A 12,915-nucleotide genomic window follows, 5' to 3' on the forward strand; every position below is an offset into this window, starting at 1 on the left:
GAATGCGAGGAGATTGTCAATTCGGAACGAAAGTGTCGTCGCCTGCCCTGGGTTGTCGTGAGATGTGTGGCGGAAGGTGTTGGTCGAGTTCTGGGCGAACGGACTGGGAGGTTGTTGGAGTCTGGTCCGGGCAGTCGAGGATGCGGTCAGGCGTAGGTCAGGTCGAGTCCAGTGCCAGTGCCAGTGCTGGTGTTGTAGCAGGGCGGGAGCGGGAATGGGACCCGAGCGGGAATCTTTCACTGGGATCGAAGGACAATGGGGAAAGGGTACCTCACTGCGAAAGGCGCGCCAACCAAACACCCGACCGCACAGCGCAGCGAGGCGGCCTGGCGGTTGAGTTGCATTCCAGGGCCCATATTGAAGACTTGACGAGGTCTCCGAGTTAAAGAGGTACTTTGATCTCAGTGGCAGCACTGGCTGCAGAGCATGTACCTTCACTGCAAAGATACACTTGGTGGAACCTCGTCAATGGTGCTGTGACAAGGCCCGATCCCTCTCAGCTCTCGTCAATCCCTCACTAAATTACTTGGTGCTGAGAAGAGCGGCCCTGGTCTTTGTGGGTTCGGAAGGTGTGGAGGACTTGACCTGGATTATCTTCCACCTTTGGATCCCTGCGTGCCTTGCTACAAATACAACCGTCTTTTCAACAACGCCCAACTGTCGCAGCTTTCGAAGGTGAGGAACGGAGGGTGCCTCATTTTCCTAGCCGCCGAATCGAAATTTGAGTTCGAGTCAAGATCGTGGCTTCTGCTGGGTCTCCCACGACAGGCAAGACATTGTTGCGTCCCGACAATCCTCGCAAAGATTGGCAAAAAGGTGGTAGTGGTGGTGAGGCTGGTTCAAGGATGGCCACCTCCACCCTCCACCACCACCTGCCCTCAAGGACCGGAGGGGCATGCATGCCCTCGGCCACTCATGCCAGCCAACCTAATGCCGCGAGCCCACGAACCCTGTCCGTCTGGGAATCGCTTCGCAGCGTGGGCATCTGTTGCTTTTCTGTCTGCGCAGCACAGAGGGAGAACTATTACGGGAACTCACCCTAGTCCAACAAGACAGCGACTGGTTCCGACGCCAGCTCTATGGACGCCACCTCCAATATCATATGCATGGCTGACTCTGGGCGGGAAATGGTGTGCGGTGCTGAGTGCCCCCCATGGAAACCCTGGGGAACGCAACGAGACCGCCGACAAACGACGAGAACACCTCAGCTCATTCTGTATTACGGTACGGATAGCACGCATACACAGGGGAAGGAGGCGAGCTTGGAGACAAGACCACCTGCACTTCGTTGGGCTTGGCTTGGTACGGATGGGATACACGAGCAACCTTGTCCACGACGCCGCGGTAGCTTGCACCTGGCCAGGCCAGACCCGGCCACTTCTTGTCACTACAAAACCATGTCCCGATGGGACGCATCGTTTTCGACAAGCAGCATGTCGCCACAATTAGCAGAAACCCCAGCTGCAATACCGCTCCGGCCGAAAGAAATGTGCACTGCGGCCAGCTCTCCGTCCGCATGCTTCTCACGCGGCTTGCAAAAAAAAGCGAACACCTAATAGTGCCGTAATAAGAAGGCCTATTTCCTCACTCTAAACGTGTACTAAGAATATTGAAAAATATCTTCGAAAATTAAGAGGGTAATAAATCACTTTACTATGTTTTTTTCGTTATATAAGAGCTTTTTATCGTTAAGATATCTACGATAGAAAGTACTGACTTTTATAAGGATTTAGTAGTCTGGGCTGTGTAGTGATCGCTTTATTTTGCAAGCCGCGTGCTTCTTTAGTGTCCCCGGTATGGAGTATCCGTACTCTCACCTCGCTTTGCTACTTTCAGACCGTGGACCTGTTCGCTTCTTCAACTCACTCTGACGTCACGACCCAGCCGACGTTCAGACGTTGGACAGCAGCCTCCAACGTCTTTGGAGGACCTGACTCTTGCCGCAGCGCTAGTTGGTCATGAGCAGTCCCAGAGAAAGCCATGCAACCATATCCGGCCTAAAAAGCATGCTCTAGTGCGCGAATATACTCTCCATGTGCTGCTTACCTACACGACATTGCAGATCCTCACCCCGATTGCCAATACCGTGCAGGAAACCAACCCAACCACGCGTCAACGGAGTCGGTTTCTTCCAACGGCGGCCTAACTGTACTTTCTTTTGATCTTCAGCCTCCCTCGTAAGCATCCCTCTACGACGGTCATTCTCGCTTCACGTCCGTCAGATTTGAGCATTGACGAAAAAAAAAAAAAAAAAAAAAAAAACCCCCGGCCGGTTTTGATTCATTTTCTCCAAACCTCGCAACACTCACAATGTGACCTGTCACCCCGCTCACTTTCTGACCTTGGTCATCCAGGGGTGCTAGCCCACATTCATGTAAGTCGTTGGATTAGGAAGACTCCCCTTCCACGCCGACCCAAGCTAAATTATACAGAACGCTCACCGACTGCCACCTGGCATCGGAAACCGGGCAAGAACAGCAGGCCTCAGTCGTCTTTTGCTTTCGCACGGGACACTACGCAGCGAAGGATTCCTTCGCTGGCGACGCAAGCTTACCTTACTCTTATGAGCGACTCACATCGACACACCGCTGAAGCTGTCTCATTCGCCAGCGGACCCCTATATTAGAAGCTGACATTAAAAACAACTGCTCGACCGATGCCAAAATCTGACCAACTGCAACCTCACCTCCAAGCCACAGCAACATCCCGATCAGTCCAATGATGGAATCCCTGGAGTAGCTGCCTGCTAGCCATCGGTGCGCCAGAATGAAAAGAGAAGCCCACCCCCAACCTCACGCGCGCGTGACAGGAGACCCGTTGAGGTGATCAATCACAATCGGCAGCGTGCTGGTCCCCCGAGTTTCAAACCAACCCCAATACTAACCATTTCCTTGCTGCCTCCGACCTTCAGGCTCCGCAAACTCGTTGCTTTTTCACAACTCGCCTGTGCACTTGCTGCCCTCGTCAGTGTCTATTTACCCAACCCCTTGCCTTTTACGCAGGGACTCGGAAGCACGACAGGGGATAGGAGAGAAAAAAACCGATCCAACCTCTCGCAGAGAAGGGTTTTTTCTGTCTTTCCAACACTGCTCACACAATCGCACAATTTCCCGCTGAGGTCTGCTTATTCATGGGGTCCTTCAACATGTGCGGCCGCCAACATGAAGAGAGTGGGCAAATCAGGACCGCTCTGTTGAAATCCCACAGCAGGATCGACCACTCCCATGTCAGAAATACAGTGACCCCGGAAACCAAGCTTCGACCCGTCAGCCATGAACAGAACCTCGACTGATCGACATGACCGCTGAGACCGAGCTCCACGCCGAGTCTCAAGCCCTGTATATACTTTCCTTTTGGGCCTTTGAGCCTCGACAGAGCCTCGTCTCGATTTTCCATCGTCAAAGGCGCCAATAGCTCGAGGTTAATGGCGGGGCGGGCCCTCCCCCATCCCAAATCCACATTCTAGAAGAATGAGAACGGGCAGAAAAAAAAATCACAAGAGCAACGCTGCTACCTAAACTCGGGGCGCTGCGGCGCTTCGGGTAGAAGCATCCAACCCCGTCCAACGACACACCGGTCAAAATTTTGCTGAAAAAGCAAAGAGACTCCCGTAACCAAGGCCCTATTCCTTGCGCGCAGTTCCCGCTGTGAGACTAAAAGACACCCTGGTGACCCCCACCGGGCGCGAAGGCCGTGCGGCCAACATGCCTCTCTCGCTTGCACGCCGGAGGAGGGACGCAGGAGACGTCAAGAAAGTAAGAAAGAAAGAAAACAAACTATGTCCTGCCTGCCCGAGAAAGCATGCGAGCTGCGGGAACGGTACGAATCCGAAGACACACTATCCAGCAGGAGCCCACCCGCAGAGGCAAGGACAAACCAAATAACAACAAAACCAAATCATCATGTCTCGGCTACCTGCAGCCATACCATGCAATGCCCTCCTCCCTCTCTCCCCCTCACATCCCCCACTCCTCCTCGCCTTCTCTCTCTCGTCTCTGCCGCCTCCTGGTCGCATCTCCAATGTCTGTGCTGTGCGCATTTTACTCCCCGTCAGCCTAGCATCCCGTTTCTTTCTCCTCGCCGTTACCTGCCCGCCCGCTTTTGCCTGCCGGGCACCCAGAAGGAGGACCATACCAACTACCCAAGTAGGCAAAAGGTCGCTTCGCGTCCCCTCCAAAACCAAAGGGGGCTCCACAATCTCACCGGCCCGCCGGGATCTCCAATAATAAGATCCGTTGCCCGTGGCCGTCCGGCGTTGCGTCCCCCCTCCCCCCTTCTTCTCGAAAACTTCAACTATGAAGCAAGGAAGAAAAGAAGCCCGTCCGAGTTTCATCGGAACCACACCGTCGTAGTATCAAGAGAACCCGTAGTCTGAAGAGAGCCGCGGGACGGCACGCGAAAAACTACTTTGAGAATGAGAAAAGAAAGCGAATGCCACCTCATGTAACTCTGTGACTACACCCTCCACAACAGGAAAACCGAGGTACAGTATGGGGTAACGAGACCAGGCCAAGCTATGACTGCAACAGAGAGCGAGAGCGAGAGGGAGAGAAGAAGAAGTCGGCGGACACGGCTGAGGCTGCGCATTGGCAAGGCAAAAGGAAGAGGCCACCCATCCTTCACCACAACGAACCTACTCTACTCTACAGACTCATACGGAGGAGGGGAAGGAATGTGGTTACACAGAGCCGCCACCACCAACGCCGCTCTCTCCTATTTCTTATTCCCATATTGAACGTGACAAAGTCCCCCCAAATCCCCCTTCCAACTAGCTAGCTGTATGATGACCGACACGCAAGAGTATGCTGATACTCCAGACACAAAACGTATGTGTGCATGTGTGTGCGTGTGCCATTTCGTCTCAGACACGGCTCGCGCTTCTCGGCCGGAAAGACCAGGAGGGGGAGTCAGCCTGACGGTACGCCGCGTATCAGGGGCGACGCGGCACGTCTAGACACTTCCATGCTGGGTAACTTCAAGTCACGTCCCAAGGGGGCGAGTTACACGACACAGTTCAGCAACAGTTTGAAAAAGGGTCGGTTACTACTACGACTACCGACACTTGTTGATGCGTCCATGATATGTACAAGATCAGACAACCCAATGCCGCCACCTTCGCAAAGACAAGAGTGCAAACAGCTCTTTTTCAAAGCACCAGCCTCTAGAGAGGAAACAATACGCAGAAAGCAAGAACAATGTCAACGTTTCCAGTGCAAAATACAATGCGGATTCTCTACCCTCTCGGCCGTCCCCCATTATTACAAATGCCGAGCCTCTTACGACTGACTATACTTCGTGGTCCCTCCTTTTTGTCATCAGAAAAGAGAAAGAATAAAAACACAAGGCCGTAATCGCGCCTCTCGTATAAAACCCGTGGTACCCATCATGCTGCTCAAAAACAAAAACGCCCGCCGTGTGTGTGAGATTTTGCTTTTATGCGTCAGAGTGGTAGTACTCGTCATTGTACTGGTGGCCGGGAGGCATCGACCAGGTGTTGCCGCCTCCGACGACGTTCTCCTTGGATCCCCAGTAGTTGCTGCGTGTCCGACGCTCGCGCTCGAACTCGGCCCATCTCTTCATGGTGATCTTGCTGCTATCGAATTCTCCCTCGTACTCGAGACCGGCCTTCTTCGTCTTCTCGCCCGCCGTCTTTCTGGTATCACCCCAAGAGAAGTCGTCAAACTTCCAGAAGGCGTACGTGGGCAGGATAAAGTTCCAAACAGGCAGAGAGAGCAGGTAAATAAGCATCCACAAGACGTACGACCAGGAGTGAGCGGTGATAACGATCAGAACGGCTGGCAGACCAAGAATGAGTGCAAGCAGGACAAGGGGGATGATTTGTGGCGGTTGGTTGACAATGGAGATGATGACTGAGAGTGTTAGCTGTGTACTAAACAAAGCTGGACGAGAGTTACTTACCGACGTAGAAGGTGAAGGCGATAGCAGCAGGCAACACGAGCGTTCCCATCAGTTCGATAAAGACGACAAACTGCATACTGAAGCAGAAGGTACCGCAAAGATCACGGACCAAGACCAGCTCCATCAAGTTGTGGATAGTCGAGTTAATCCAGCGACGACGTTGAGAAAGCAGGACGCCAAACTCATCAGGAACCGTGGTTTTGCAGACAGCCTGAGGCACAAAGACCTGCTTTCGCTTGGGGAAGGTCCTGAGCATCAGCGTCGTAAGGTATCGATCCTCACCGAGCAACAGGAGGTTCTTCTTATGCAAGGTGTCGACGACGTTCTCGGAGTAGTGCTCAACAATGTCAGGGTTGGCCAAGATAGGAACCCAGTAGTCCTGAGCTCCCTTGGGTGCCTTGATGCGGTACATGCAGAAACAACCGGGCAAACAGGTGACACCACCAAAGACAGACTCGAAAGACTTGGCCAAGTGATGGGAGATGAAGTACTCAAAGACCTGAATGGCAGTGACCCAGGAGTCGCGCTTGTTGGCGATCTTCGTTTCTCCGCAAAGACCCATGATCTCGGGATCCTTGACCATGGCAGATACCATGTGAGTCAGACTGTCGGGGAAGACCTTGGTATCGGCGTCGACCATGAGTACTATCTCATAGAAGTCGGGGGAGATACCCGTGACCTTCCAGAGACCGTTGAACATTTCGTACTCAAGCTCGGTCATACGCTCGTCAAACATGACCTTTTGGAGGAAAGACATGAGAATGATCTGACTGTCACGCTTGCCACGGTTGCCGGGCTTGGACTTGGAAGCCTCATCAGGGGTACCGCACTTGACAACGAGGAGGACAGGAACTCTCTGCTGCTTCTCGAGAGGGATGGCAGACTTGGTGCCGTAGTCGTAGAAACCCGAGTAGACCTTGGCCATGTTGTGTCGCTTCGAACCGCTGGCTACCGCCACGTATGAGAAGGGCTCAACCTCATCAGGGAGGATCGTGTGGTCCTTCATCATGTCCAAGCAGTAGTCAGGAGTGGACTTCGTTTCACCCTTGCCCTTGATAATACCGTCGCAAATAATGACAATGACCTTGTGGCTGTTGGGATAGTCGGTCATTGCGATGGAGTCCAGGGTTGTGCGGAGACCAAGCAGACCCTCAGAATAGGCCGTAACCAAGCACATCGTATGAGCCAGAGGGAATCCAAAGGGCATCCAGTCAGCGGGAGGCTGAGGGACAACGGCCTCGTGGATGAAGCCCGCGGGCCCGGGGCCATCAGTCGGGCTTGCAGTAGAGGTGTAAGGATCTGAGCGAAGGAAACTGGTACGGCTGTCATTGCCCTGGCGGTACATAGTGTTGCCTGGATGCAGCATATTGCCGCCCGCTCCGGAGCTGGCCATGGTCAACGGCGCACGCTTTCCGCCAGCCGGGACTGCACCCGCTCCATAAACGGCAGAGAACCGGGAAGTAGTGGGAAGGAATGAGCTGCCACGCTTGCTAGTGCGGTCAGAAGAGCCGTTAACACTACTTCCAACATCGCCAGGCAGTCTGGGGGGCGCCCGGTAGATATCCTCGGACCAATCTTCGATCTGACGGTTACGCTTGCGCTTGTCGCCGGTCTGAGAGGTTTTGGCCGCAGCGTACGTTCGGCTGATGAACCACTGGAAGAAGATGGCGAGGAAGAACCTCGTCAAGACGACTGCCAGAATGAGGACAAGCGAACAGTAGAGGACGACCTTGGACGCAATGCAACCGACAGTCTCAGTGTCGACCGAGCCGACCTTGATGATCTCCTCGAAACACTCAGCAATCTGCTTGTCGGTCGAAGACTGGAAAGCTCTGGTGACATCGCGTCCGCGGATGGCCTGATTGACAGCTGAGGTCTTGTCCTTGAGCTCGTCGAAACGCGAAGGCACCTTGACCTGAGAACTGTTGAACCAGTTGAGCATGTCCAGGTCGAGAACGTTGCCAGAGTAGACAATCAGGTTGCGAGAGCTGTTCTTGATGTCGTTCCAAGTGAAGTAGACGTCAGCAGACCCGCTCAAGTCAAGGTAAAAGGTGTCGCGAGCCTTCTGAGTGGTGTGGCAAGCCCATCCGAGGTAGTAAGGGATCGTCAGGTTTGGCTTGGACGATCCGTCCTGGTTGAAAGCCGTGCAGGGGAAATACCACGCCAAATCGCCGGCGCTGTTTGTGGGGACATCAGAGTTGTCAGCAAGAGTGATGAGGTTCTTGCAGCGGCCGTTGACGTTCTGGAAGAAGAAACTGCCGTCCATTCCCGTATACTTGGTAGGCAGGTCGTACAGGACGTTGGCGCCGTGAGTTCTGTTGACCATGGGCACGCCGTCGGCGGGAGGATGACGGGAGCCCGACAGGTCGTAGGCGGTTCCGTGGAAAATCATGTATCCCTCAGACACCTCGTTGACGCGCAGGCGCGGCGGAGGAGTTCCACAAACAGCTTGGTTAAAGCCAAAGGTCAAGAAACCGACGAATCCCATGATGAGCAAGATCAAACTGATCAGGCCGACCTTCTCTCTCCAGGCGCGCTGCTGGTTCTTGGAAGGCATGCCGCAACACTTCAACATGAAGTTTGGGCACCAGAAAGTGATGATGGCGCAGTACACGTTCCAGAAACTCGGCGGGCTAAGCTGCTCGGCCGGGTGCTTGCGCTTCTTCCCTTCCTTAGTGAGCTTGCCAGACTTGTGCCGGCTCAAGCGCTTCTCCTTCGTCCGAGTCGGGCCTCCCTTCTTCTCCTCCAAGCTGGCCTGCCTGCTGTTTTGCCCTCTCGGCGGCGAGGCATCGGAGTAGTTATCGTTCGTCTGCGAGCGCCCTGAAACGTCAGTTGTCCCTTCCATGTCCTCGGTAATCGGGTCGTTTCCGGTCGCGGACGGCAACACGTTCATGTTGGCGGCATGTTTCCTGTAGTAGTAGTTCGGATGGTCCTTGTCGATTCTGTGTCTCTCGGGTCGGATCAAGCTTCTCTTTCGCTGGAACGGTTCGGGGGAGGACGGTCCTGCGGCTGATCCTTCAAAGGTAGGCGACAAGGGCTGGCTTTCTGTGTTGACATTAGGAGTTGAGATCGTCTCGGGGAAGGACGTCGCTGAATGCCCACCCGCAGAAAGTCCTCTTTGATGGGAAGGTCGCCCTCCTACGGGATAGTAGCCACCGGTCTCGACATCGCCAGGGCGGTTGCGCCGTGACGGTGAATTCCGGTAGGATCTACTATTCTCGAAAGGAGGGCTTGGCCCAGGTCTTTCAGGGAGTGACATGGTCCTGCAGAGAGAGCGACGTTAGCTTTAGGTCTCATGGCGGTCAAGATTTGCGTCGAGCAACGTGAGATCGTCAGATGCAGCAGAGGGAGGACTTCACCCTTTCGAAAGACAAGAGAGGTTCTGTCGCGCGTAACGACGAGCGACAGATCGACTCGATTATTCTCGATGGTGGAGGGGGGTATTGTGGTGCAATGCGCAAAAATGCAAGGTGAAAAAAATTGACAATTGGGTAGCAAATGTCAAGAGACGGACAACAGCAGCGAAAAGACAACAGACTGTTGCGATGCAGATGCGGGTCGATCGCTGGGCTCGAAGGAGGTCATACTCACAGGAGTTGTTATTGGAAGGAAAGCAACGTCCAGCAGGATTTGTGGATTGTCCAGGCCTCGCACCCCTGCTATTGGCGGGGGGTTGTTCCTTGGGAGACCGCGAATCAATGGGGAAGCGTCCCTTTTTTCGACCCGGCTTTCCTGCGTTTCTGCGCCAGCAAATCGGGGGGCCAACAGCAAGGCAAGCAGGGAAGGTGCCAGCAAATGACCTTCTTCTCCAAGCAAGCAGAAGCCACAACCTGCTTGCTCCCTGTTCGGTGTGTCGGGCAGTAGTGAAGCTGCGACTCTTGCAAGAGAATAAGAGGGCGTGGTGAGGTGTAGCTGGTGAACGTGGGCAATCCCGGTGGAGCCTTCACAACATCGGGCGATGGAAGACCAGACCAGACCAGACCGCACGGCGCAGCCTACCAAGCGATGAACTCTCGACCCAAGCGGGTGCTGCCTTTTTTTGCCTTTCCTTCCTTTCTTCTTACTTCCCTGCAGCCCTCAGCAACACTCTTCTTTTTCGATCCGTCTGCGTACTTAAGCAAACGCACGGCCGATGCGCCTTCTCTGAAATTTGGCTCCTTGCACAACTTGGGACCAGGGGGCGCCGGGTCTGAGTCGTGTCAAGAGTAGCGACGAAATAGGATGCGATGTGAATGAGACGACGCACAACGGTGCAGGAGGATTATGGGATTGAAGATGATGGGATGGAGCGTGGGCGGGAAACCGTTTCGCAGCGGCGCAAATGCAGACAAAAGGTATCCTTTCGGAAGCACACCCAAACAGCAGAATTAGAACAAGAGCAACAGCAACACCGACAGCAATGGTGGTCGGCAGCCCAGGAGCCGCTCGGCTGTTTCGATAGTCGGATAGAGTTATTAATGTTGGGCGCTCTGGTGGCCCAGCCGGAGTTTGGGGTTGATGGGCGGCGGCGGTAGATGCACCTCACGAACGAGCGAGCGATGGATTGGCGGGGAGGCGACGACCGAGCAAGAAAAGCTGACGCGATCGTGCGCACTGCCTCGATGGTCCTTTTCCGGGGAACGAATGTTGGTGAGATTGTTCGTCGTTGTTCGTCGGGCGATTCGCTTCGTTGGACGTTGGTTGCTCGTCGCTGCGGGTCGGGATCAGGGTACAGAGAACAAGTCAAGTCTCTCAGCCTGTTCTTGATGACTGAGATGTTGGTCTGACAGGTGAAACGAGAGTGAGCAGCCTCGAAAAGCCAAGAGGACGATTCGAAATGCGATGTGCAAAGAAGGAACGAGAGGAAGGGTCGGGAGGGAGAGAGATGGCAAGACGGCTTGCACTTTCGCACGGCTGCAGTTGAGGCACCCTGAAGGAAGGGATGAGCGACGAAAATGGGGAGCGGATCTCGCAGAATTGCTTTGGGACAGCCCTTTCCAGCTCTGGTCAAGCACCGCACCACACGCTCCAAGGGACAGAGCAAACGGAGAGAGGAAAGGGGAAGTGACCTGCGTGGGAGCCGTCTTAGTGCCTCTGCCCCGATGATGATGGCTGGCGTGAGAGGTACCTCGTCCAAGGTGACGACGAGGGCGACGCTTTGGGTACCGTCTTGAGCGCCGCACCGTATCATTCCCATGCCAAACCGCCACGGCGCGGCACCCTCGCCTCAATCCATCTCGTATTATTGGCCTCGACATTGGCTCGCATTGCTACCTCGCTGCCGATGCCTCGCCCTCGTCGCTACGGTGCCATCCTTTCCACCCTCAAGAGTTTGAACACGCAGCCGTTGCCTCTCGTCTCGCCAGGCTGAACTTGACTTTGTCCTCGCAGAACCGCGCTGGCAGCTCGGACACTGCTTCCTCCACGATCTTCACATTAGTGAGAATGATGCGACAGAGGTCGAATTTCTCGTCTAACCCAGAGCAGGCTAAGGTTAAAATCGAACTGGATTGCCAGGCAAGGTGGGCACGACCTGAGCAGTACCCCGTTCAGCTCGGGGACAGGGGGAGAATTGGGTGCAAAACTCCACGCGCCCGGCAAATGCAGGCAATGTACCGACCGAGTAGCCCGGCGTCCGCCGTTGTCGTGGGCAAAACGTCGAGAGGAGAGCGCAGCTTTCTGGCACGCGAATGACCCAACTCAACCATCCGTTTCGCCCGTTTCATGCCCGTTATTTCGAGTGCCGAAACTCGAACGACAGACACCGGCCATCGCAATGAGCCTGTCATCGATCGCATCGCTCGCCCCCGTCGTGTCCATGACACTCTGTTGCCCGGCATGGAGCAGCGAGCGGGCGACAAGGACTCCAAAGGCGGGCACTGTCCCGTATTGTCCCCATGTGAGCATAAATCCACCCGCAGTCCAAAAGTCGGCACGGATACCGGGATAATACGCGCTTGTCTCCTAAGCTAGGCCAAGGAAACCAGATCAGCATGCAGGACCAGGGTTGCTATTTTCAAAAGCTCAAACCCCTGTTGCCCAGCCGACCAGCCGCCCCCAAAGCCTCCAAAAATGTCCTCCAGCTGAGAATACAGGAAAAAGAGAGTTTGCCTCTTCTGCTGACCCTGCTGCTGCACTTGGGTCCTTGTTTCTGGACTGAGCCAGCTAACGCCTGCACCTGCACCTGCGTCTGAGCTTTTTATTTTGTGAATACCTCAGCCAGATTTCTCCAACGGGTATTCTGTGCCTGTGCTGACTTGCTCAAGGCGCCCGACTGAATCTGGGGTCAGGCGAGAGGGATGGGGCCGAGTTGCGGAGGAAACGACCACAGAAGAAAGCACTTTGATTTCCACCTCCTAGTCCTTAGTCAGCCCGCCCAGCCAGTAGACGTCCTTGGCTGGAACATGTCATGACTTTGCGCCCTCAGAATCTGATTATCAGTGATCGTTCCTGTGCCTTGGCGTTATTGACTATTCCCGAGTCCAAAACATCGACATTCCCTGGCCTGGATATGTTAGAATGAATGATACCGGCAAAAAAAGCCTGGCCAGTCTCCGTTCTCTGATCACAAAGCCTTCCGTGCCTCTTGGCGGCGCCCGATAATAGTGCCTTGGTCAACTTGGACGCAATTTCGAATCTCGAACCTTGACTCCTGGGTTTGCATCAGATATGAGGAGATGGCCAAGATCGCCATGATGCTCTTGGAACCCACCGAGGAATGTTCCACCACCTCCGGCAACTATTCTCACGAATCGGTTGTCCATGCCGCTTTCGATAGGATTAGAGGACCCTTTCCCAGCAGCCTCCAGCAGAAACGAAACAAACACGCTTCGTGGGGGTGTCCCCGTCCCACGGAAGAATGCTCGCACCACCCACGCCAGCATCCATCTCCGCTGCAGCTGTCATCGTTGCTGTCAAAGTAGACAAACCCGGTCGACAATACCAGTAAGCTTTTGCGCCTTGGCCAACAGTCTCGGCTGCTTCGGCCTACGAATACTGAAGTCCCCTTGCCGCCTC

The 12,915-nt window shown here is 54.6% G+C and overlaps 1 protein-coding gene across 1 annotated transcript; it reads right to left on the reverse strand.

The window, feature by feature from the left end:
- Positions 1–5,433: 5,433 nt before the first annotated feature.
- On the reverse strand, positions 5,434–9,178 carry chs-4 (Chitin synthase 4; the record flags this gene model as incomplete). The annotated part of the gene is made up of 2 exons (XM_036632836.1): positions 5,434–5,870; positions 5,920–9,178. The coding sequence occupies 2 exons, from the start codon at positions 9,176–9,178 to the stop codon at positions 5,434–5,436; spliced, it is 3,696 nt and encodes a 1,231-aa protein (XP_036501851.1).
- Positions 9,179–12,915: the final 3,737 nt, after the last annotated feature.

Source organism: Colletotrichum siamense, assembly GCF_013390195.1.
Source record: "Colletotrichum siamense strain Cg363 chromosome Unknown KSG_Cg363_contig01, whole genome shotgun sequence".
Classification (NCBI taxonomy): domain Eukaryota; kingdom Fungi; phylum Ascomycota; class Sordariomycetes; order Glomerellales; family Glomerellaceae; genus Colletotrichum; species Colletotrichum siamense.